Below are 24,728 nucleotides of genomic sequence, written 5' to 3'. Positions count from 1 at the left end.
ATTAAAACCCGAAACAGGTGTTGTTTCCCTCTGTTAGGTGCAATTAAATGAGCCCCATGTGATGTAGGTACCTGCAAAGAACCCACTGGAAGACATAATTTATTTCATACACAGTTGCAGAAAATGACCATCTACAGTATTGCAAATGCAAAGTTTAATTATATGGAAAGAGCCCTTGAGGATCTTGTTTTTCCCGAGTAAGCTTAAATTATTGTTAAATGACCAGAGTGACGCTTAGTTTTAGATGGGCACTTCTTAGCGAGCAGTTTAAGGATACACGCTCCTGTTTACCACTGTTGTGTCCACACTGTTAAACTTTCCTTCATCCTATTGTAGGAAAAGCATCCTCCCTTCACTCTTCCCACCGCACAGAAGTGAGGTATGGCTAAACCTAATCTTTACTAATATGGTTTCTACTATAAAATGCCAACGTTACTTCTCACGAATCTCTCTCATGAAACTTTCCCAGCAACAGATGGTCAGATGCCACTCTACCCATCAGACATAAACTGCTCCTCCATTTAATAAACTTCACGAATAAAAGAAGATGACTTCATGGTAAGAAGTAAGACCGACCAATGCTTATTCTTTTTACTGCTTAAAGTAGTTGCTGGTGGAGACTTTAATGATCAACTCTTCCAGTGGACAGCTTCTTCCTGTCTTCCAAAATTGAAAAGCTACAGCCAAGCACATCCCGTCTCTTCACTATGATTGGCTCTAAGGTTTGACTTTTGAATCTTATTGTGTCCACAAGAATGTGAAATGATGGGAATAGAATCAACCGCACACCAAGGAGTTGGACTCGGGAATTCCATCATTTCATTGCATAAATAACAACCAGAGGTGGCATTTGGGCGAGATGAAATTAAGACAGTAGCTCATGGTATTAAATTCTTGTAATTAAGTATGGATGGAACCGCCTCTTCTGCAAATTTTGCCTCAGAGCTCACAAAGTAATAAGTAAAAAATGCTCTGCCGATGAGAACGGAGTTCAGTCGGCTACTCTTAGCAGCTGCCTGCACTAGAGGCATGGCAAATAAGTTTAAATATGCTCAGGCTTGAATACAAGGGATAATACAGGCTTAAATACAAGCTTAAATACAAGGGATACTGGTCTTTGCTACTTATGGATTGCTGTACAGAGTCTTTTTTTTTTATTTAACTTCCAAAGATACTCTTTGGCACCTATACCTGAAATTCCTTATTTCTCACTTTAAGTTACTGGGGACAGACTTTAGATATAATGTTGTCTTGCAAGCACAAAGAAGTCACCATTCACTGAACTAACAAGTGCCTCAGACCAGGATGCACGTTAAGATTCAAGATAAGTTGGGCTCTCAGTCCCTGGGCAGGATCCAGGGAAACTGGGATGTTCAGCAGGAGATTAGCGCTCATACAGAGCATAGACCTATGTATAGGGAAGAGCTAGGGGATGAGTAGCAATGCACAGGCCTGGGCACTCAGTAGGTGTTCGGTACCACAGCACTGGTTGCCCTCAGGCTGCAGGGAAGTTGACCGTGGAAAACAGCTCTAAAATGTAATTATTACATCCTACTCCATTCTTCTCAGTTTGCCAGGGTAAATCCTTTGTGGAAGAAAAATACAGCAAAAGCCGGTATTGTCTAGTCTTTCACTTTCGGCATTTTCCAAAATGTACAATCTCGTTCAAGTAATCCGGTGTGCACGGGTGACAGGGAAAGACAGGAGACGTGTGGCTAGAGCAGCATTCAGTCCTGGAACCTTGACTGCTCTGACACCCCCCCCCCATCTCACCTCTCACACAAACGAGCACTTGCCGAGCATCACATAAAACAGTGTTTAGAAGGGGAAGCTGGTGCTAATTTTTCATCAAGGTCTGACCTTCCAGGCCATGTCCCTTGCATGAATTTATACAGCAGGATGGAGGGGAAACAATGGAGGGCGGTAACTCTTTTCTGACTTTCTAGCTTCAGTCCCATGTCGCCAGTAAAATGGAGAAGGCCCTCTTACTTCTCAATGAAAAGCAAGGAAAGGCTGGAGTTGTGCTTCAGAGGTAGAACACCTGCCTAGCACACACAGGGCCCTGGGCCGGATGCCCAGCTCTGAAAGAAAGAAGAATCAAGGGGAATCCATCTGTTTGAAGAGGACACCACCCCTGGATGAGTGTAGATGCAGCTCATTTCTTTTGGAATTTCTCCTGTGTCAGGAGCAGCACGGGAGGTTCTCCCACTGCGCAGAAGCAGAGGAGATTAACCAAAAGAGCACCTCACTGCTTCAGGGACTCACACCTTAAATGGGACTTTATTCCCCATTATCTGGAATGAGGAAATGTGGGGACGTGTGTTACAGCAGTAGAAAAAAAAAGTACTTGTCAGCCTTCCAATTCTCCTGTGTTTTCGTATACTGGGGTCAGTTCTGGTCCTGTCCCACGGCTGGCAGGCGTGCACTGTGTCAGTGTGCCTAGCCGTAGCGTGCCAGCCTGTCTGGGTGCCGGCACTTCTAATTCGCCCTCAGTAGGTATTCACAAGTAGTTACGATAAAGTGATCTGTAATTGTGCCACATTGGGGGAAACAATGTGGATTACACTTATGCAGTTCCTGTATTAGTTTGTGAATTTAGCTATAGCTGTTTATGAATTTAACAGGAAACCTTGACATATCACAGTACTTCAAATGTGTGTTGTATGTGTTCTCTTTACCCCTTTGTTTTCTAGACCACACCCATAATGACAACAATCCTAGGTGGTGTCAGACTCACAGCTACTTCTGTGTATGAGATAAGAAAATTCAATGAAAGGCAATGACTTATGAAATCTGATTTTCATGTTCACGTCAACCATTTATCTCTTGGTTCTAACCAGCTGGCCATGAAAGTAACTTCTCGAAGAAGTCTAAAGACTGACTGTTTTACTGACACTTGAGTGTAAATGCTAGGATTCGTTTCTCCCCAGATTTGGAAATTAGTCTGTGAGGTGCAAAAGTCCCTCGGCGGCTTCATGCCTTTGCTGCCCTAGCACAGGTAATGGCCACCACATTTTCCTTGTGCAGACAGCAACCATTCCAAGCAATGCTACTAGAATATACTGAATCTAATCAAATCAAGTGATGTATTTATCTTTCACATTTTGTTTTTGCTAAAAGCAACACGATCAGAGATGAATAATTCAGAGATCCCTAAATAACCAATCCTTTTTCATGTCACACCATTCACCAGAGTGTTAGATTTTTTCACAAAATAACTCAGAAATGTGTAAACAACATATTTTCTATCCAAGAAAAAAAATTCAACTGCAGTGAAACTTTTTTTTTTTTTGAGACTACATTTCACTGAAAAACAAGCTTGTTCACATGTCTCCTGTGGAATCAGGTGGGGCTTTTTTTTTTTTCAATTCTAGAAACGGACTTAAGAAGCCAGGGGAGCTCTGTCTGAGATGAAAATTCCTTTAGGGCAGAGCTCTTGCACTGTTTGTAGAACTGGGGAGCAGCTGTGCATAGTAATAAATGAGATTTATTTATTCATTTATTAATTTATTCATTTATTTACTTCTTATTTTTAGAAAACTAAAGTTAACTTCATATGAGAATGGTCTGGTCTGTCTGCCTGCCCCTCCCCTTACGTAGTTTTGATATGTCCCTCGCCTGAGCAGAGTGTCACCAGGACTTGTTAGATGCATAAGATAAAAATCACAAGGTAGCACTCTGTATCCTTGGAGGGCGGAGCAGAAGTCAGGCCCAGACTGATGCGGGTCCCACTTGCCCTCAGAATGCATGCCTTACATAAGTTTCCTTCCTCGCAGCTCTGGATGAGCAAGGCCCTGACTTCCTCCTGGTCCGGAGGCTAAGGAGGGATAGAGTGTGTGTGTGTGTGGGGGGGGTGGTGGTGATTGGCTTCCCATGTCTTCTCTTTACACACTCAGCCTGCTTAGTCCCTCAAGGGCTATGCCCTGAATGGCAGGCAGGAAGAAATAATACTATCTAATGAAAGCATCAGCTGAACCCTTGTAAAGACTGTTTTCTCCCCCCTCCCAGGAAAAATAAACTATAACAATTTGGTGCTGCCAAAAGTGAAAATCAGAGATCTGTGTTTTCCAGGGAAGAAAATGTCTGGCCCCCATACCCCAAATCTTGCGTTGGCACTGCACGGTGATGAAGGGAGGTTTCCGGGAACTGGGACTGAACCTTCAATCAAGTGTCTTATACAAGACTTAATTATTGTTATGTATTTCTAGATTATTCAAGACAAAGTGAGGACTCTTTGCTTCCCTGACCCCTCCCCCCATTACCGTCAAAATCTCCGCCTGCCCACTATGACACTAGTATTTGATTTGCTCATATTTTCATTTTTTCACAACCAAGTGCATTTGGCTTCTGGCCCACCTCCTACTTGCTTGGACTGTAATAAGAAATTATGGTTTGGAGAGGGGACAGGCAGGGACCAACAGGGCTCCTGGGCTGCGAGCTATGCCCGTTTTCCAGCATGCTCACCAGAAGCTGGATCTGCTCCCCACTGAGCCTGACACTACTACCTGCTGGAACAGAGTGAGCCGCGGTGGGGAGAGCCAGAGCCCAGAAGGCGTGTGACCCCCGGGGAACAGGAGAGCATTGGAAGCTAACGAGGCAGCCGGGTGAGAAACACAGAGAACTGAACCAGCAAAGGACACACTGGAGCAGAATCCAGGAGCAAATAAGATCTAAAACTGCCATAGAGAGAGAAATCACAGCGCCAGGGTAGAAAACCAGCACAGAAAGAAAAGAATGGTCTTGTTAGAGACGCAGAAGACGAGAGTCAATTCCCCAGCAAGTGGGACCAAAGGGGAAACAGTCCAAGGCCAGAAGAGAAGGCACTGAGAACCATTACCATTTAGACTCTCAGGGGACGAGAATGATGGGGAAGGGAGGGGGCACCAAAAGGAAAACAATCATCACATAAAAGAGACCTTGGCTACCGTTGTAAAACGAAAATCAAATATGTTCAATGAATTTGTTTTTGGAAGCAGCTGGGAGAGGCGGGGGACTTGGGGAGGGGGATGAGTACAACACAATTTCTAAGGCTTCCATCAGCGCTCGCTAGCACAAACGGAGGTGCCTATTAGCAAACCGGAATGAGCCAGGAATCAAGTCCTATACCGACCAATGGAGATTCCTGTTCCCCCTCCATCCCTGGCAGAAGCCCAGGCTGCTGGGACATTGAACTTTTTGGTCTCCTGAAGGCTTGTAATCAAAGCCGCAAGCCTGGGACACCTCTTTTTGCAAGTTGGGCGGCAGTCTTTTCTCTGACATGAGCCTAGGGTCCCCTGGGGGACAACGGACAGGAGATAGTTTGGGTGGAGGTCTGAGCGCACAACACCAGCAGCCAGCGGCTGCGCCCGACCCTCCCTCTCTCCCAGGGGTGATGCCCAAGGCGCCCACCTAACTGCTTCATCTATACTTACGTCGAGGAAGATGGACATGCCCTTGGAAAGCTGCAGGGCAGAGCTGAGCTCTTCAGAGGAGTTGTTGGAGGACGGAGAGGTCTCCCGGGAATCCTCCATCCTCTGGAGCCCCGAAGTGGACTGGCAGAGATCAACTGGGCGGGATGCAGCGGCTCCGACCTGGCGCTGTCTCATCTGCTGCCTCCCCGCGCTCGGACGCGAGTGGGTGTTCGCTCCGCGCGCACCGCCCTCCGCTCAGCACGGACTCCCCTCCCTCTCCCGCCCCTCGGCTTCAGCACACTGGCTCTCGCCGCCCCCTTCCCACGGGCTGACTGCGCCTCACTGGGGATCCGACTCATCCCTGCACTTAGCAACGATGCAGATCCCCTTGCCTGGGAGCATTTCCTGGCTCTGGCACGCCCTTAGCCTCATGCCAAAGGGACCTTGGCCACCGCAAGACACCTTACAGGACAGACCTGTCAAGGCTTTGTCCTGTACAGGCAAGGGGCGAGGAGCACAAGTAGAAAGAAGGAATCTTAAGTGGTGGAAGCAGAATTCTGCTTTAACACCCCCCAATCCCCACCTGCCACCCCAGTTCCTGGATTCCTCATAGGAAGGGATTAATAGTTCAGTTTGGAATGAAAGCGCTGGGTTTGGCGATCTGCCCAAGACTTCTTAGTTACTTTGTTATCTTGTGACCCAGTGAGTGGCTAAACCTTCAACCATTAGTTTTCCTAAGCGGTAAAATGATCCTCTTGGTGGTACTTAGCTCATAGTTCTGATGCTTACACACGGTGGCTCTATCAGATGTACGGTGAGGCAAGCCAGACACATCCCAGACAAAATGTAGGGAGATTGCCCAACTCCGGTCCTGCTCTGTTTCCAGTGTTTACTAAGAATGAGTTTGGCTGGTCTCAGCTCCGGCTGCAGGTTGTATATGTCAGGATATGTCAACTTCAAAATGTCACCACAGGTGAACTGTCATTTTTCTTTCAGGTTCTCTTTATTCCTGGACCTCAAAGATTGTGCTTCCTTAGGCCCGGTGCAGAAAAGGTCTTACAGCGGCGCCTTTCCAAAGGTGTTTATTTGTTCCGGAGTTAGGAGCTTCTACAGAGGAAGCTTGGTGATCTTGGGCTACCATCCTCTAAGAAAACCCAAGTTATACCGAAAGGGATGAGTAAAGAGGTGTCTGACTGAGGTCCAATCGAGCAGGGCCCTGACATCAACCCAACCTAATTATTAGTATCATAATAGTCAGGAAGAACTCCACCAGATGACTCTAGCCCCCAGTTCCTTGAGACACCCCTAGCAGTCCCAGCTCAAACCCCAGATATCACAGATATCCAGAAGAATTCCAAGACAGAAAGTGCCATTCCTTACAGAACTTGGAAGCACGATAAACTATTTACTACAGTTTGCAAATAAGTTTCGGAATCAGTCTGGAGCAAGTAGCCCAAATAATAAAGTACCCCCCCCCACACACACACACAAAATTAAAATATATATAAAGGCCTATACTTCATGTTCAGATTCAAGTTCAGCTATCATGTGGTTGTAAATCTATATATAGTGTGTATATATATATACACACACACACTATATATATATGTAAAATGTGTGTGGGTGTATGGGTGTGGAGCGAAAAGGAGACACAGAGAGAGAGAGAGAGAGAGACTTAAAGCCTCTCGTGTAATCCCGATGAGCTCCAGATTAATAAGCACCTAAAGAAAGAAGAGCTGTAGAAACCAGGCAATGAACTCAGACCTGTGAAGTCCAGGGATCGAGTCCTGAACTTCATTAAGTCTAAGGCCAGAAGCATGAGACTTGATTAGGGGTGGTATTGATTGGAGCTGTGCTTTGCTGACTGTTAATATTGCATCTTTCTGTATTTATACCTTATGAACTGTGAATTTCCTTATCTGAACAACTGGAATAGAGTCTTTCCTTTGACAGTTGCATATCAAAAAGATATTGAAAATCATTAGAAAGTTTAGCCAACCCTTCAAAGAAATCCTGGTCTTTGAAATCGCACAGCAGCAAGCGAGGTGCTGGATATGAATAATACTGAGTTTACAAAAAAATTGTTCTATTTGTGCTCCGTATTGACGGAGGAATATATTCTTTTGTCAGTAAGTACAGCCTAAGACTGGTCTCTCTCGTGTGGGTCTCTCTGCCCTCATATTCAGCCCTGTGAGTATAATAGGCTTATGCTAATCCCATGGGAACAAGTATGGGTGATAAAGAATTTCTTTAGATTATAAATGAAAACAGGAAAGCAATCCAACACTATTTTTGGAAACTAGAACTATCTGTACCACTTGAGTAAAAGCATCCCTGCCCCTTTACTATCAAGACATGGCATTTTATGTACCAGTGGCTCTCCTTATTTCGTCTAAGGGGCTATCAAGAGGGAGCACAGGCAGGCTGGAGTGATGACTGCTCTTGAGAGCACCTGGGTTCAGTTCCCAGCATCCACAAGCTGACTCATAACTCCAGTCCCTACATGATGCACATGCATGTGTTCAGACAGAACACTCATACACATAAAATAACAATAAGTGAAATGTATAGGAAGTGTAGGGCTGGTGTTGGGGTTCATCCAGTAAAGGGACTTCATGAAATCCTGGCTGAGTTTAATCCCAAAACCCATGTAAAGGTGGAGGAAAGAATGGATTCCACAATTGGCCTCTGACATCTACAGGGTGTTCACAGCACACGTGCTTGAACATAAACCACACACGCACACACACACACATGCACACGTGGACACACACACACACAGACACACACACGCACGCACACTCTTGTACACACATAATTTTAAAAGATGACATGTAAATTATTAAACAAGCTGCAGGTCTGTGTTTCTTTTAATGATTTCCACATGAGTTATATTATGCTATCGATAACTTATTTTCATGACGGGGTAATGTTCAAGGAAGGCTCCACTAGAAATGGATGACAATTCACAGCCAAATGCAATAGGCTTTACAAAGCAGTAACCAAACACATTTTTAGCTTTCTTTTTATCTCGACAGCGAGCATTTTGAAAACTGTTTCCCACATCGTATTCCTGCAACACAGGCTCTGTGCCCCTGTGCGTAGTGTCAAGTTGCAGACAGCTGAAGGGAGGGAGGAGATGTATTTTCCTTCCAACTTATCTGTAGTGAAGGCCAGGAAGAGAGAAAGCAAAGGGGAGAGGAATGTAATTTTAGATGCTAGCGCTCAGACTTGCTGCAAGACCGACATGGAGGTATTTGGAGCATCTCAGCAGCTGATGGCCACGTGGGAGAACATTGAATTCCAATCCATCTCTGCCTTACTGAGGAACTATTATCTAGACCATTTTAGAATGCCAGGGATCTATTTTATTTATACATTAAATGCGATCCTTCAGAGCTATGACTCAGGATCCTTCCAGTCTGGTTAATGGGCATTCTGTTGCTTTGGCAACCTCAGATCCAAACCCACTTTTTATCTGGAGACCTGAGCCCAGGGTGTGGGTTCCGAAAACAGGCAGGGCTCATATCTTCTGCTTAATGGAAGATAATTCCACTGATAGAATCTAGAGAGGAGATTGAAATGTAGGCTTGGCTTAATCCTTAAATAATATAGGGAGAGACATTTGTTGACTGCAATGGGTACACAGATGTGAGTGTGGAGGGATCATAATGGTGGAACAACCCTAAAGACAATCAATTTAAAGAAGGAATTTCATGGATGAGATTTTCCTCCCTGATTTATTTCCTGGAAATTGAATTACTGGTAGTTAGAAAACCCACAGGTCTTACTGCCCTGATTTAGTATCCGCCAACATAAATTAAACATCTTCTGTACAAGAAAGGAAGCAGTCATGAGAGTGAAGAGGCAGCCTTCAGAATGGGTAAAAAACTTTCATAGCTGTACAGCAAAGAGGGGATTAATATCTTGATTGTAACTACTGAAAAATTAAATACCAGAATAAACCATGCAGCCAGTGAACATACTGATGAGCTGAAGAGATGGTTATCAAGGAGAGAGATGCAAAAGAGATGTGGGATTCCTCTCTGTATCCTGTGAATATGTTTTATTACCATTGATTAGTAAAGAAGCTGCTTCAGGCCTATGGCAGCACAGAGTAGAGCAAGGCAGGAATTCCAAGCCGAGATAGGGGAGAAAAGAAGGCAGAGTCAGGGACATGCCATGTAGCTGCCTAAGGAGACAGACACCCCAGAACCTTACTGGTAAAGCACTAGCCTCATGGCGATACATAGAAAATAGAAATAGGTTAATGTAAGATGTAAGGGTTAGTTCATAAGAAGCCTAAGCTATTGGACAAGCAGCATTGTAATTTATACAATTTCTGTGTGACTATTTCAAATCTGGGTGGCCAGGAAATGAACAAACAGCCTCCGTCTATACAAATGGCAAAGGAATGTTCTTTAAAAGTGTTCAACTGCCTTAACAGAGAAATAAAACTACTGTAAGATCCTACCTCACCCCAATAGAGTATGGCAAAGACAAGAGATAAGGGGTGCTTGTGGGGGTGTGGGGAATGAACCTATTCACTGCTGCAGAGAATACAAACTCATGCAACCAATGTGGAAACAGCTATGGTGGTTTCCAAAAGGCTAAACGAGAGAATTGCAATGTGAACACAGTCTTTAGTATGAGTCTGAAAAAAAATCTGAGCCAACATGCCAGGGATGTTGCACAGTCAAGCTTATTGATGCACTATTCAAATAACTAAGAAACAGGATTTTTATCAATCAATAATAGGATAAAGAAAACGTGGTGCATATAAATACTCAATGGAATTTAATTCAGCTGTGAAGAAAAATTGAATCTTGATACTTGCAGCAGGATGGATGTAACTCGAGATCATATGTGGAGCAAAATAAAGCAGACTCTGAAAGGCTAATGCTACATCCTTTCTCTCTACAAGTCTGGATTCATGTGTGTGCATGTGTGGTGTGTGAGTGTTTGTGGTATGCATGATGTTTTTATGTGTGAATGTGTGTGTATGGTGTGTGAATGTGTGTATGTGGTGTGTGAATGCGTGTGTGTGTATGATGTGTGATTGGTGTGATGTGTGAGCATGTGTATGGGTGTTGTGTGTATGTGGTGTGTGGTATGTGGTGTGTGTGAGTGTATGTGGTGTGTGTGTACACACACATGAATGTGAATATTGTCAGGAATATGAGAGGGAAGGCAGAGTTCTATTAATGGAGATGGGAAAAGGAAAACAGAGAGTAATGGACTATTTGCGGCATGGATGGAGAAAAGAGGACCACGTACAGGGGTGGAGCACCCAATACAGGGGAGGAGCACCCCGTACAGAGGAGGAACACCATGTATAGGGAAGGAGGACCAGGTACAGGGGTTAGGACCATGTACAGGAGAGGAGGACCAGGTACAGGGGAGGAACACCACATACAGAGAAGGAACTCCAACAGAAAGGCAGTTGGCTGGAGGACTGCAAGGGAGAGGAGTGCAAATTACAACAAAGGATAATGATCCAAGAAAATGCATGGCGAAGCCCAATGCTTTATGTTCTAACTTAAAAAATAATTCAAAGAAGCTGTTCATGTAAGTTATAAAGAGAGAATAGGAAAGATGAAGTCAGCAGCCCGGTCGGTCTCTAAGCAATCCTTCCTACAGCCTTCCTGACAAACCTAAGCTCTTTCCTAAACTTTCTTTTCATTTGACTTTTGTCTCTTAGTTTTTTAAAAAAAAAATAACGATAGCTTGAATTTTGCAGGAAAATGGATGGATCTAGAAAACATTATTTTGAGTGAGGTAACCCAGTCACAGAAAGACAATTATCACATGTACTCACTCAGAGGTGGTTTTTAAACATAAAGCAAAGAAAGCCAGCCTACAAACCACAATCTCAGAGAATTTAGACAACAATGAGGACACTAAGAAAGGCATACATAGATATAACCTACATGGGAAGTAGAAAGTATAAAAAGACAAGATCTCCTGAGTAAATTGGGATCAGGGGAACCTTGGGAGAGAGTTGAAGGGGGGGGGAAGGCAGGGAGGAGAGCAGAGAAAAATGTAGAGCTCAATAAATATCAATTAAAAATTTTAAAAAAAAGAATTCAGTTGCATGTACATGTATGTAGGGTACACACGAGCACAGTGCCTGGTGGAGACCATGGAAGGTGCTGACTCCCTGGCTCTGGAGTTACAGGTAATTGGGAGTCTCCTGATAGGCATGTTGGAAACCATATTTTACTCCTCTGCAAAAAGCAGTTCATGCTCTTAAACTCCGAGGCCTCTCTCCAACCCCTCAGGTATTCTTTTTGCAACCTTTTTACCGGAGCACATTAATTCTGCAGAATGAAAGATTTCTGGGCTACAGAGATGACTCAGTAAGGGGCCTGTTACACATGCAGGAGGACCGTGCTCAGGTCCCCAGAATTCACGTAATGAAGCTGCACACAGCAGCAAGTCTGTGATTCCAGCTTCGAGGGGGAACAGAGTTAGGTGATCCCTGGAGTTCCCTGGCTGCTAACCAGCTTAGCCAAATGCATGAACCCCAGGATCAGTGAGAGAACCTGCCTCAAATAAAACCAAGGCAGAGAGTGAATAAGGAAGACATGTAAAATTAACCTCTGGTCTTTACACATATAGACACATGCACACCCTTACGTGAACATGTACATGTACACAAAATGGATGGATATAATTAGAAGTTTCATTGTGATATTTTCATACATGCTTTGGGGATATTTAATTGGTCATTTAGTATTTTTGCTTTTAAACTCTGAATAATAAACTCTGTTTCAATTTTTCCTGCTAAAGTGAGCCACAGCTTACACTACAAATTGGTAAAAAAAAATGCTCCGGGAAACGAGTTCTCTCTGAATACACATTGATGCGCATTTCCTTCCAGGCAGCTGACAGCTATGGATGAAGAATGGTGGGGAAACGATCCTTATCAAAGCCCACAAGTTAGGGAGACACCTTTGAGTAGACAGTTGCAATGCACTATACAGGAGTACTGCTGGAGGGCTGTGGGAAGGGCAGAGAGAGGACCAGAGAAGGCACTTCCCCCCCACTGCGGATCTGTGCAGACATCACCTGGTTGCAAACAGCAGGAGCAGGACTAGGGAGCTGCAAGTGCCTGGGGCTTTTAAACCATTAACCACTGATGGCTACTTTGTTATAAGCCATTTTGTGCTGGGGATACAATTTTTCTTTTTCTGTCACTTTGTGCATAAATTAAGCTCACATTTTATTGGTTTATTTGGTTTGGGCTTCTACCTTAGTAAAATCATGGGACCCTAAGCATTGGCTCTATGTTGCAAGTTCAGAACACTGTCTTCATTCCGCTCATCTATGGGTACTGCGGTTTGAGCCTGAAATGCCCCTCTGGTCAAGTCTTGTTGCTCCGAATGGTCAGTCCCCAGCTGGCGGGGCTATTCTGGTGGTCTTGGAACCTTTAGGAGGGAGTAGGTCACCAGAAGCAGACTTTGACTGTTAAACTGTCCCTGATTCTAGCCTGCTCCACTGGTTTTCACCACCATGTGGGCATCTGCTGCCATCCACTTGGTCCAGCATGAACTAAGTTGCTCTGCCATGCCACAGAACTGCCACATGGTAAAACTTCTGAAATCAAAACAAACCTTTCCCTACGTTATGCTGGGAGGTGTTTTGTTACAGGGGTGAGGAGGCAGCAATAGAATGGGCAAGCTTCCCTGTTTGTAAAAATGGTAATGAGGTATTATATGTACAAGGTTCAGACAAGAGGAATGTGCTCCACAAAGATCATCATTACCAGCCCCAACGACCTTGAAAGGACGATGAATCTTCACACGAAATTAGCAGTGCAGTGTTTGCACACTGAGGTGAGGAAGCAGTGGTGGTCACCACTAGTGGACAGCGCTGTTTGTTGTTCTGGGCACTACTGGTTGCTCCCTCGTTCTTGAACTCTGAGACAGCCTGTGTTTCTAAATTACAACGCCGTTTTTCTCAGCCTTCTCCACGGAATTCTCTAGTTATTCTCGCCTTCTCAATGACGTTCTCTGAATGATGACCCTGGTTCACCTCTCATTATCACTCTTTCCCATATGCTAATATTATCCATATGTGGCATTATTTAATGCTACAATTTCTATGGTTCCATAGACTGATGACTATAGATTTTTATTTTCATCTGGCTGCTTCACATCTTCTTGCGAATATTTCTTAGACATTTTGAGTTGAGAACATTTGAAAATAGCATCATTTTCTGTTGAAGGAGATTTATTTGAAGATTGCCAATGGCGTCGGGCCTTGGTGCCTAGGGCAGAGTCCACACTAAGCTAGCTGGAATGAACTGTAGAGTTGTCTGATTACTCAAAGGAAGCTAGGAGTGCACACAGGAGGAGTACGGAGGGGCCCAAATATTGGGTAGAAAGGAGAAGGTGGATTCCAAAGAAAATGCTTGGAACTGATTATGGGCAAAAATGGGGCAGAGGAAGAAGGGTAGATAAAAAAGTCTAAGATGAGTCCTGGCTTTCTCCTTTGGACAAATTGGGAAGAATGACAGTATTTGGTAGGTGGGGATTAGAACAGGAGGAATCAGGCAGGGGCGATGGTGGAGGGACAAACTCCTGGGAGAGAAGACTGGAATTGGGGAGCATTTGGGGATCAGTGTGGAAACCTAGTGCAGGAAAACTCCCTAGAATTTTTGAGAGTGTCCCTAGCAAAGACTTCTAGTAATCAGGAATACGGAGCCTAAACTGGCCGTCTTCTATAACCAGGCAAGACTTCTAGCAGTGGGGCTGGGACACCAATCCAGCCACAACACCTTTAACCTGCAACCTGTCTTGCTTCCAAGATGTGCTGGGGTAAAGGAAGTGCAGAACTTGTGGGAGTGGCCAACCAATGATTGGTTCAACTTAAGGTTCAACATCCTGAGAGAGAGCACACTTGACACTTTCTGATTGTCAAGGAACCAGAGGCTGGACAGCCCAGAGACCCAAAATAGAACCAAACAAAACTTGGAAATAATTATATTTTGCTATACTAATAGATCTGTGCCTAGCCCAAATACCATCAGAGAAGTGTCACCAGAAACTAGCAACTGATACGGAGACCCACAGCCAAACATCAAGTGGAGTCAAAGCAACCCCATGGAAGAGCAGGCACATCTGTAGGCATTCCCAACAAGCTGAGGCACATCTATTGACATGCCTGACAAGCTGAGGCACACCTGTGGACATGCCTGACAAGCTGAGGCACATCTGTAGGCAAGCCAAACAAGCTGAGTCACACCTGTAGACATGCCTGACAAGCTGAAGCACATCTGTAAACATGCCCAACAAGCTGAGGCACATCTGTAGGCATGCCCAACAAGCTGAGACACATCTGTAGGCATGGCCAACAAGCTGAAGCACATCTATAGACATGCCCAATAAGCTGAGGCACATCTGTAGATGCCCAACAAGCTGAGGCACATCGGTAGGCATGCCCAACAAGCTGAGACACATCTGTAGGCATGGCCAACAAGCTGAAGCACATCTGTAGGCATGCCCAACAAGCTGAGACACATCTGTAGGCATGCCCAACAAGCTGAAGCACATCTGTAGGCATGCCCAACAAGCTGAAGCACATCTGTAGCCATCCCAGCAAGCTGAAGCACATCTGTAGGCATGCCCACCATTACCCACAGAGCCAGACCTTTGACTATGTTCCAGGTCAGTAGGTAGAGACCCCTCACATCATCCCTGTCCTCTCCCTCTCTGGCTCTTCTCCCTGCATCCGTTCACCCGTGTGTCTAATTGCTCCCTCCCTCTCTGTATCCACTCAGAGTTTGCATCACCATCATCATGTCTCCAGCTCACACATCAGTCCTCCCAGAAAGCCTTGCCAGACCTAGGAACCCACTTTGCAACTTTCTGTGTATGAGTCTTAAAATTCCTTGGCCTTGTCAATATCTCAATAAAATTTATACCATTAAATATTGTAAGTAATCCTAAAGAAAATTTTATGTGCCTACACAAAACCTCAATAATTATATGTGCAGTTTGAAATCTTCAAACTTACAATTTCTGTGACAGGAATAAATCATGTTTAAAATGATACTTATTTGTAGATGAAGATAGTTATACAATAAAAGTAGACTTCGAAGCACCAGAATTAAAGAAATAGAAGGACAGAGGTTTTGAAGACAGACTCAGACGCCATTTGGGGTTACTTTCCTGTCACTGTGAGCAAATACAGAGAAAACCTGCTGGCTCACAGGTTCAGAGATCCCGTTCCCTGCTCAGTTTTCCCTTTGCTTCTGGCTGCACAGGGCTCTGTGGCAGATCTGTGAGTGGAAGAATGCCTCCTGACAGCCAAGAAGCAGAGTGAGAGGAAGAAGAGGCCAGGGTCGTTCCCTCCCCCAGAGATTCCCTCCAGGACATGCTCCCTGTGGCAGAGTCTCTCCACTAGACCTCGCCTTTGGAAAGGCCCCCCTAGTTTGTGCAATGTATAAAAGGCTTGATCTCAGCCAGATGACCCCAGCCACGTGATTCTGTCTGTGGAGTCAGTGGAGGTTGCTGCTCTCCCCAGAGGCCTACACCATGTCAGAAGCACAATAGTCTGACCCTGAGGACTGTTGCCACAGCATGGCATGTGCCCATTGGGAGAATTGGCAAACTCTCCTGCATTCAGTTTGTCAGATTTTTTCCAGACAGCACCCTTAAAACTTCTGTTCAGTGCACCCACATCCCTCCTTTGCAGGCTTCTCAGTCATCCCTACAGAGATTGACTCATAAATTCTGCTGCAGTATCAGCCAATCATTGACTATGGGGCCAAAGGACAGGAAATACAGTCCCGTGCTTTCCTGTGGTTCTGGTAATCCTCTGAGAGGAAAGAAAGCCAGCACCAACTCTCGCTGCAGCTGGAGATGTGTAACACAGCTTGGTCAAGGGGACCTGATGCCCCAGCCAATCTCCTGCTTCCAGAACTGTGTGTAGATGGATGTGAGTCCGAGTTTAATAACCTGCCCAAGGAAATTAGGATGTTACACAGCACATAACAGAGCTTGAATGCTGCTTCCTAAGGAGGTGGGATGATAAAGCACTAAAGGAGACCAGACCGATCAGACTGCAGAAGATTCAGAGCAATGAGTATGTCGTCTATGTAACCAACACACACACACACACACACACACACACACACACACACACAGCCACAAATTGAAAACAAGCCCAGTTATCACACCTGATATGATTCTCACACCCTTTAATTAAAAGAGAGGATAAATCCCCTAGAATAAAGAATTCATCTATACCATAGAAAATCGTAGTTTCCAATCATTCCCCCAAGGAGACCATCAGATACTTACATCATAAAAGAGAGAGCTCAAGCTGGGCGGTGGTGGCGCACGCCTTTAATCCCAGCACTTGGGAGGCAGAGGCAGGCGGATCTCTGTGAGTTCGAGGCCAGCCTGGTCTTCAGGATCTATTTCCTAGGACTGTTACACAGAGAAACCTTGTCTTGAAAAAGAAAACAAAACAGAGTTTTGACACAGGGAGACTCTACACATACTCATGTTCCCTCCACTGACCCTGTACAAGCAATGAATCGTGGTCAGAAAATAAGCAGAGAACTGTCTTGCAGTCATGGTTGAGCCAGTGGCTTTACAGACTCACACACCGCTCATCTTTCCAATTCTGGAAAATAAAATAGGAAGAGCATATTTCGTGGCTGAAAGAATCTTCACAGATTTTCTGCTTTGCCTAGGGAAGAAGTGTTACTAGGACAGAAAAGGCTACATGGAATTCCTGACCACTTTCCTCTTGGATTCAAAACACATCACTTGGGTAATTATGCACCCCCGTGCTCCAAACCATAGAGTATCTAACAAACCCCACAGTTAGACTCAGGAAATATTGTTTTGAGTCCCTTACTTTCTGAGTGTATGTTTACCCATAAATTATGATTGAATACAGGCCAGAAGGAGTTGTGTATGTCTTGGAAAGAGGATAAGAAGCAAGTGCATTTGCGTGGTGCAAGGGAGGCTGTAGAAGTCTTGATTCTGTCCCTAGATGTCCCTTGCCGTGCCACTGTCCCAGGCTCCGGGCACTGGAGTTTCTGGCTGCTGATAAACTCTGCCAATGGGAGAAACCTAAGCCCCACCCAGAGATGCCTTGTTGTGGACATGGTCTCTTATTGGAAAGTCTCTCATAAGTCCAAGAATCGACATATGTGGACATATAGTAGGTAACATCTATGCCATAGACTGTATATAAAGCTCTCCAATAAAAACTCATATGCTGCAATTTTGGTTTGTAGATAGTAAATTTAATTGCTGAGGTGTGATTGGATCACAACGGCTCTAACGCTACCAATGGATGATCTACCAATGGACTCATTAATTTGATGGGGTTATGGTTAGGTGATAGAAAATTGGAGGTGAAAAAAAAAGATTTAGGATCAGGATTTCAGAAATACAATTTTTAAATGTAAAATACAATTTTTGTCTAGATGTGAGGTAATTTTTTTTATCTTTATATGTGACTGGAAGGTTTTCAGATTCCTTCCGTTCATTAATCAACAGGGAAGAGTCAGCATTAACTGGGACCATGAACTTATGATCTAGAAGGTCTTCCCCAGTCTTAGCTTCTTGCTGTTGTTGATTTAGTTTGTGGTGAGATCAATGCATTGATCAAAAATGGAGGTACTAAAATTCAGGTTTTTATATTACTATTGGCTAAGTTACTAAATGTGAAAGAATATTATCATACTCTTTAAATTCTAAAGAAAATCAAAAGTTAGTAGTAAAAACCTCTCAGAACATCTAAAAATAAGAAGGAAATTAGAGGTGGGGCTTATTTGGAGCAAGTATACCACTGATGCATGCCCATTGGGCATATGCCTTGTTCCCAGACCCTTCCTGTGTCTGTTTTTGTGTGGTGGTTACCATGAAGTAACGAGATGACCCTAGACTGAAATCACCAGAGCATTCCCTTTGTAAGTCATTGGCACAAATGTCCCCTTGAAGACTCTGTGCCTAGGTAACGTCAGCAAAGATAAGGCACAAGCATGGTTTTCAACAAATCATTAGGACTCTGGTACCAGAAAACTTTTCAGAGTCTAGGTGAGATGTTTCATTCCTTGCTGACACTGGAACAGGACTGAAGGCGAATGGGAGCTTTGCAATGGGCAGTGTCACAAGCTCTGAAGACCACAGGACTGCAAACACTGAGGGCTACACAACTTCAAGGTAGCCAAGTGTCTCCTTGTACTTGGAGAAACAGCTTTGTAAGACAAATTGTATATTTGGGTAAAGGAGTCAAGAAGGATTAGTAGTCTTTCCTAAAGACCTCCCTGCTTATTCACTCCACTGCCTTCAACCAGGAAGAGGCATCAGCTCCATGATTATAGATTTTCAGTAATGACACTAAATAAACATTTGCACAATGCATGAGTGAATTTTAATATCCCCGATGTCAGCTAGTATCTGAAGTGCCTGGAGCCTGCTTATCACCATATATAATATTCATAAAGCATTTAGAATCCCTTGACAGAAGCTCTCTGCAGAAAGTATACACTTATCTCTCTCTAAAGGATATGGTGAAGATTAATTAGTTAATTTCTTAAAAAGCTTCAGGGATGAAATTCTTTGCTCTAGCTAATTATAAATATCACAGTGTGTTTGGGCTATAAAGTCATACCTCTGGAGTTGAATAGAACTTGGTTTTTATTTATATGAGAACTACTTAGATATCCCATTACTATTTTGTGCAGTAAGATTACTTTGCACAAAATGTAGGCTTGTGGAGGATGTTAGATCATTGAGGCGATTTGAGTCTGGTTATGCAGCCAGACAATTTGCACAAACGTCTCACTTGGGGCCCATTCAACAACTCAGACATAGTCTATTATCATTTAAAACATATTGAATGTAGACGTTAATATCCTTGCTTATATACCTGCTAGGAATCTTTGCAAAAAAAAAACCCTATTTAACAAATAATAGGACCCAGCTCATGAAATTAAATCATATCCTGCACAAGTAGGCTTTGCAAAGTACCTGCCTTCCTGTTGGCACTCAGTACTTGTTTACATACCTGAGTCGAACATGAATGATCAGAAACTTGAGGCTAAAATAGTTTATATTTGTCTCCAACTATTCCACTCCACTTTATTCATTGGAGGCATGCCTTACTGTCCTGCACAAAATTCCTAACAAGTCTCCAAACTTTTCATCTCATCTGCTCTTGAATTACTTTGATCACAATGTCGTCTCAATGTGGCAACTCAAACTGATCTGCAAGTTCCAGCAATGAACTTGGAGATAAATCATTTCTTCCATCTCAAGCATAAGTGTAGTTGCTCTTCTTGTTTCTGGACAATAGACCTGGTCTTTATATTATAAAACAAGACAACCTGGCCTTCAGCTACCCTCAGGTTTGGAAAGGGATTTCCATTCATAGGAAACTGGTTTTTGAGCCATGGAATCTACCCTGTAGGCATTAAATGAGGCCCTCCCTTACTAAACAGGAAAGCTGGCCCCACAGATTTTGATTCTGTGAATAAGGAATTTCAACTGCCGATATGGAATACCACTCTAAAGAAATGGAACCTGGCCCACCAAACACAAAATCTGTTTTTCCAGAGATTGACTTAGTCTGCAAAGGCTGCCATTATCTCATGTATATCACAAGAAAGAGAAACTATTTTTCTCATAGTTCCAGTTCAAAAGTCCAAGATAAAGGTACTAGTAAGTTCAGTATCTGGGGTGCTTTCTCCCCATCTCACAATGGGACTGGAACCTAGAGTCAGGTGTGCATTATACAATTGTTCTACCACGAGCTCCATCTTCAGAGCTTTTCCCTTTGAGACAAGGTCCCCTACCTATTCAGGCTTGTTTTGAACTTGATCTTTGCTGACTAATAGACCATGTAAGGACTCTAAGAAGTCTCCAAGCATTTATTTAAGTCATACAGTTGGCTTTCCCAGACATAAAAACTGATCAAGTTGGGATTTCTTGGTATGTATGCCTTGAACCGTGAAAACATCACTTAGCATTGGATACTAAACCAAGAATAAACATGATCTTAAAGGTCTCTGACCTTGATAGCACAAAAACAAATCCCAAATATATTATGTATTAACTACATTTCTTATCACCGTGACAAAATTCCTGACCAAAAGCAGCATAAGTGAGGGGTATTTATTTTGGCTTACGGTATGAGAACACCCAGTCTATTGTGGCAGGAAGGCAGGGCAGCAGGTGTCTCCGTGGCTACAGGAATACAAAGAGATTAGCTTACCTCTCAGTGCACAAGACAGATTCTTTTGGTACAGGGACTGAACTATAACCCATACGACCCACCCTCTGGTGAGCCTCCTCTTCCAGCCAGACCCCTCATCCTGAAGACTTCCCAAGGCAGCAACACAAAGTGCAGACTAAATGTTAAAACACTTGGGTTTGTATTTACATCCAAACTCTAATGCATGGAAAATTTCTGTAGAGGAACGTTCTCAGAGAGATCAATAAATCAGTAAGCATAACTAGGCAAAATTATGTGAGAATTTTTAGAAAAAATGCTCTAGTCTTGTGACTAGGAGCAAAATGTAATAGACATACATGTATGCAAATGTAATGATGAAGGCCATCACTTTCCATGATCACTTTAAAATGAATATAAGAATTTTAAAGTAGAAACTTGAATTAAGTTAATTTTTATCATGCCTTTGGAATGAGCCTTGTTTAGGCTAATCATTTAGAAAGTACTGGATGATGGAGCTCTTATCACTGATGAATTTAGCACACGTGGTCAGGACACTAGCACACATTTGCTGTTTTATTTCACAAAATCCTCATCAACTATTCTAAACACACTTTCTAATGACCTTTAGTAAGAATTCTCTTTGCCGATTTTGTGTCTACCCATAAAGATAAGAACTGTGTAATGAACTTCTTAGCAGATCATACTTTAGAAATTGTTATCAGGGTGCTGGAGGAGGCTGCTTGTTGGTCCTCAGCTCACTAAAAGTGCTGCCCCAGAGCTCAGAACAGTCGTTAATTCAGTAAAGACCAAGTTGTCACGGGAGTGAAGCCGACTCCTGACTCTCTCCTGCTTCCTGCTGGGTGGTGTGCTGTGGGCTCTCATCTGTGCTCTGGCCATCAGCCAAGAGGCCCTCATCAGAATGAAGATGACACTGTGCCATTGCATTTGAATCTCCCAAATCATGAGCTAATGAATCCACTTTCCCTTACAGAGTTAGTTTACACAGGAGTTTTATTACGCTAATTAAAAGAAATGGGCTAATATCCAGGGTACAGCGTAAAATGTAAGGCTGATACAGAAGTTGAGAGGGTGGGGCCTTTGTGTACTAATGAAAGAAACTAAAGTCTTCATGGAGGGACATTTGATAATAAATCAAAGTCATTTCAAAACTCCAATTTTTTAAACCCGTTTCTAGAATAAATCCCAGAAAATTTAGATAAGGAAGATGAAAAAATGTAGGTGAACAGATATATATGTTTTTTTTTTAAGAACTCTGTAGCCCAGTAAAGCATTGGGCACAATTTACTTATCAGGAAGAGAGCAATGGAGTAAATTATGCCACATATTACAAAGGAGCTCTTCTCTGCCACTCAGTGAGTATATGAAACCATTTTAAGTCAAAACGCCCATTACGCATTGCTAAAGAAGAGAGGCAGCTGGCATATAGCAGTTCATGGCTGATCCTACTAGATAAAGTATGGAGCTATATGCACCTTTATATGTCTTCAGTTGTGCCTATACCTCAAGATTTGAATAGGTTAGCATTTTGTTTTGTACGAGGCTATTACATTTTTGGCTATCATTGTGTAACTTTAAATGGAGAAAAAAATCTTACTAATATTCTTCAATACATCCTTATTTTTCTTAGATTAAAAGAGAATTGTGTCTAAGAATGTAGATACTGGTGTACAATGTGATCCTTTATGGACGTTCACGGCCATTGTGAATAATCTCCCATTACTATAACTCTTATGCCATCTTCTGGTCTAAATATAATTCACCTAGCTGCAGCTGCCTAGCATCGCCTGTGTGTGCTTTCACGCGATTTCCGCCAGCTTCCTCTTTCTCTCTATGATCCCAGAGCTTCTTTGCATATCAAATGCAGTGTAAAACATAAACTGGAACCGTACACTTTATGATCTTGTAAAAACAAATACAATTTCACAAGATAGAGCACTGGCAAATCTCCCAAAATAGAAGCGTGGAGAAAATCCTTTAATGAACAAGTCATAAGTCTAGCAGATAATATTAATATAGTTTTAAATACTGATTTAGGGACTTCATAGAAAGGCAAAGGACTGGGACTCGAAGTCTCGATTTGAATGCCAGGTCAGTGACCAACTCACTCTGTGGTCTTCCCTAGGCAGTTTATCTTCTCATTCACCTTTTATTATCTCTACTCAATGAAAAGTAGGATTTCCGCCTTTATTAGCTACCTCCAAACTCTCTCCTCTCCTTGGTTACTTTTAATTAAAATCCTATATCGTTATGCATCATTGGCCATGCGCGAAGGGTATAAGGAAATATTTCAGTTGAGGAAAAGATAAGCTTATATTCTTTCTAAGAAAGAAAATAAAATAGCTGTTTGGAGTCCTTTGAAAATTTAAAGTCCATATTCTGCAAATAAACAAAACATATTACTTCTCTACAAACACTGTGACATGCAGGATGAGAGTTGGCACAGCAACAGCGTCTTATCCAGCGTGCATGGGAAGGCAGCACAGGCTTGTGAAGCACAGTGCTTCGGAAGTGGCAAGACTGTGTGAGAGTTTAAGAAGGTAAAATTCTGAAGGTTAGTTTTTTCTGATAATCAGAACAAAGGATGCTGTTTCCTGGTGATATTTTTTTTTATTTTATCAAAGCTTATGGGCACACAGGCAACTCCTCATCGTTTTTTCTGTGCCTCAAAACCTAGAAACCTGCTCAGTCATTCATCTCCCTTGGTACCTAGATCCTGACTCCCCGAAACGCTGAAATCGTTCACACCTGGGACTAGCTGATGACATAGTGGTCATTCTACACTAACTTTGGAATGTATTTTCCAATAGATTAATATTTTATCATCAGCTTAAACACCATCAGCTCTCTTTAGTATCAGAGCAGACTCCAAATTTTGGCTAGGACCTCAGTGCATATAACACGCTATGCCCTCAGCTAACAGTCTGAATCAGTGACGTAATGAATATAAAGAGTGAAGTGAAACAGAGGTTATGTAGATTTGAGTGAAACAAGTGTCTAAACCCATTTTAGTTATCATATAGAATATCGAGGCAGAGTGCTTAGATAAAAGAGATTTAATTAGTTCATTGTTCTGGAGACCTCAAGTCCCAAGCAGCAGAGGTCTCTGGGAGGAGCGCTTAGGCTGCGTTCCTTCTTGGAGGACAGCATCTTGGGGTGTGATGAAGAGATTACATGGATGAAAGGAAACTGGGATGAGAGAGACCAATATTGTTATTTCACATTTTACCCTACGACGAGGCCTGGGAGCAATCTGTGATGCTACCCCATGCATGAGCACTCAGAGGATGCACTCAGATCCTGGGCAAGCCATAGCAACAGCAAAGGCAATGGACACCCCCTACATTTTATCCATAGGAGCCTTGACACTACCAATGTCTTGTTGTGCTCTTCTTTTGTTACAAAAAAATAGGAGTCCGCTTTTTAAACAAAAATCCTTCATAGGGGAAGATTTAGATACAAGCAGTATTTAACAAATATAACACTGTCACTCAGAAAAATAATGTTCCAAATATTTTTCCTTATCCCCACTCGGTTCTATACACATATGCTTATACAGTAACGCTGTATAAGCCTACCATTCCTTTCAAGTATCATAGAAACACATAATTATCAAAATAGCATGCCCAAAATTTAAGAAGAAATACTTTACATCTATAAAGCCCGTTGAGAACATAGTCACCAATATTCTGCTTCAGCTCCAGCAGAGAAGAGAAGAGCCAGGACCTTCCAGTACAGTCATGGTGAGAGCACTCAATGATCAGAAAAGGGTTGTGATCTCTGTTCTGCCTCCTCTGAGAAAAAAGCTGTAGAGAACTTTATATAAGAAAGTATGTAAGGATGATCACACTTAGCCTCCTCTATGGGAAAGGTGATCTGGGAGAGACTCTCAACTGTACCAGGTAGAAGGTGGCATGAAACACAGGTTCATGGATCACAAGGGCTCAGAAGGAAGATTGCCCGTGCTCTCTTGCTTTCATTCACTACCAGCAAGATTTTTACTCTTCTCCGTAGGACCCAGTTCTTCTGATTCATCATCTTTAAAATAGTTCCAGGCACATTGTTAGCCCTTAATAAATATTGTCCTTTCTAGTGGAGAAAGGCAGTGTCCTTTAG

At 43.1% G+C, this 24,728-nt stretch overlaps 1 protein-coding gene across 3 annotated transcripts in view; it reads right to left on the bottom strand.

The window, feature by feature from the left end:
* Necab1 (N-terminal EF-hand calcium binding protein 1) overlaps window positions 1-24,728 on the bottom strand; it is a 178,790-nt gene that overhangs the window by 135,577 nt on the left and 18,485 nt on the right. Inside the window, exon 1 of one of the 3 annotated variants that reach the window (XM_050165589.1) lies at window positions 5,412-5,639. The exons of the other annotated variants lie outside the window; for them this stretch is intronic. Within the exon in view, the coding sequence (XP_050021546.1) occupies window positions 5,412-5,585 (174 nt within the window). The 5' untranslated portion in view covers window positions 5,586-5,639. Of the gene's footprint in view, window positions 1-5,411; window positions 5,640-24,728 lie in introns of those variants that run through there. 3 annotated transcript variants of the gene reach the window in all.

Source organism: Alexandromys fortis, unplaced genomic scaffold, assembly GCF_014885135.2.
Source record: "Alexandromys fortis isolate MF-2015 unplaced genomic scaffold, M_Fortis_MF-2015_v1.1 scaffold_18, whole genome shotgun sequence".
Lineage (NCBI taxonomy): Eukaryota > Metazoa > Chordata > Mammalia > Rodentia > Cricetidae > Alexandromys > Alexandromys fortis.
The sequence above is the reverse complement of the archived record's forward strand: the minus strand, read 5'-3'. Positions and strand labels throughout refer to the sequence as shown.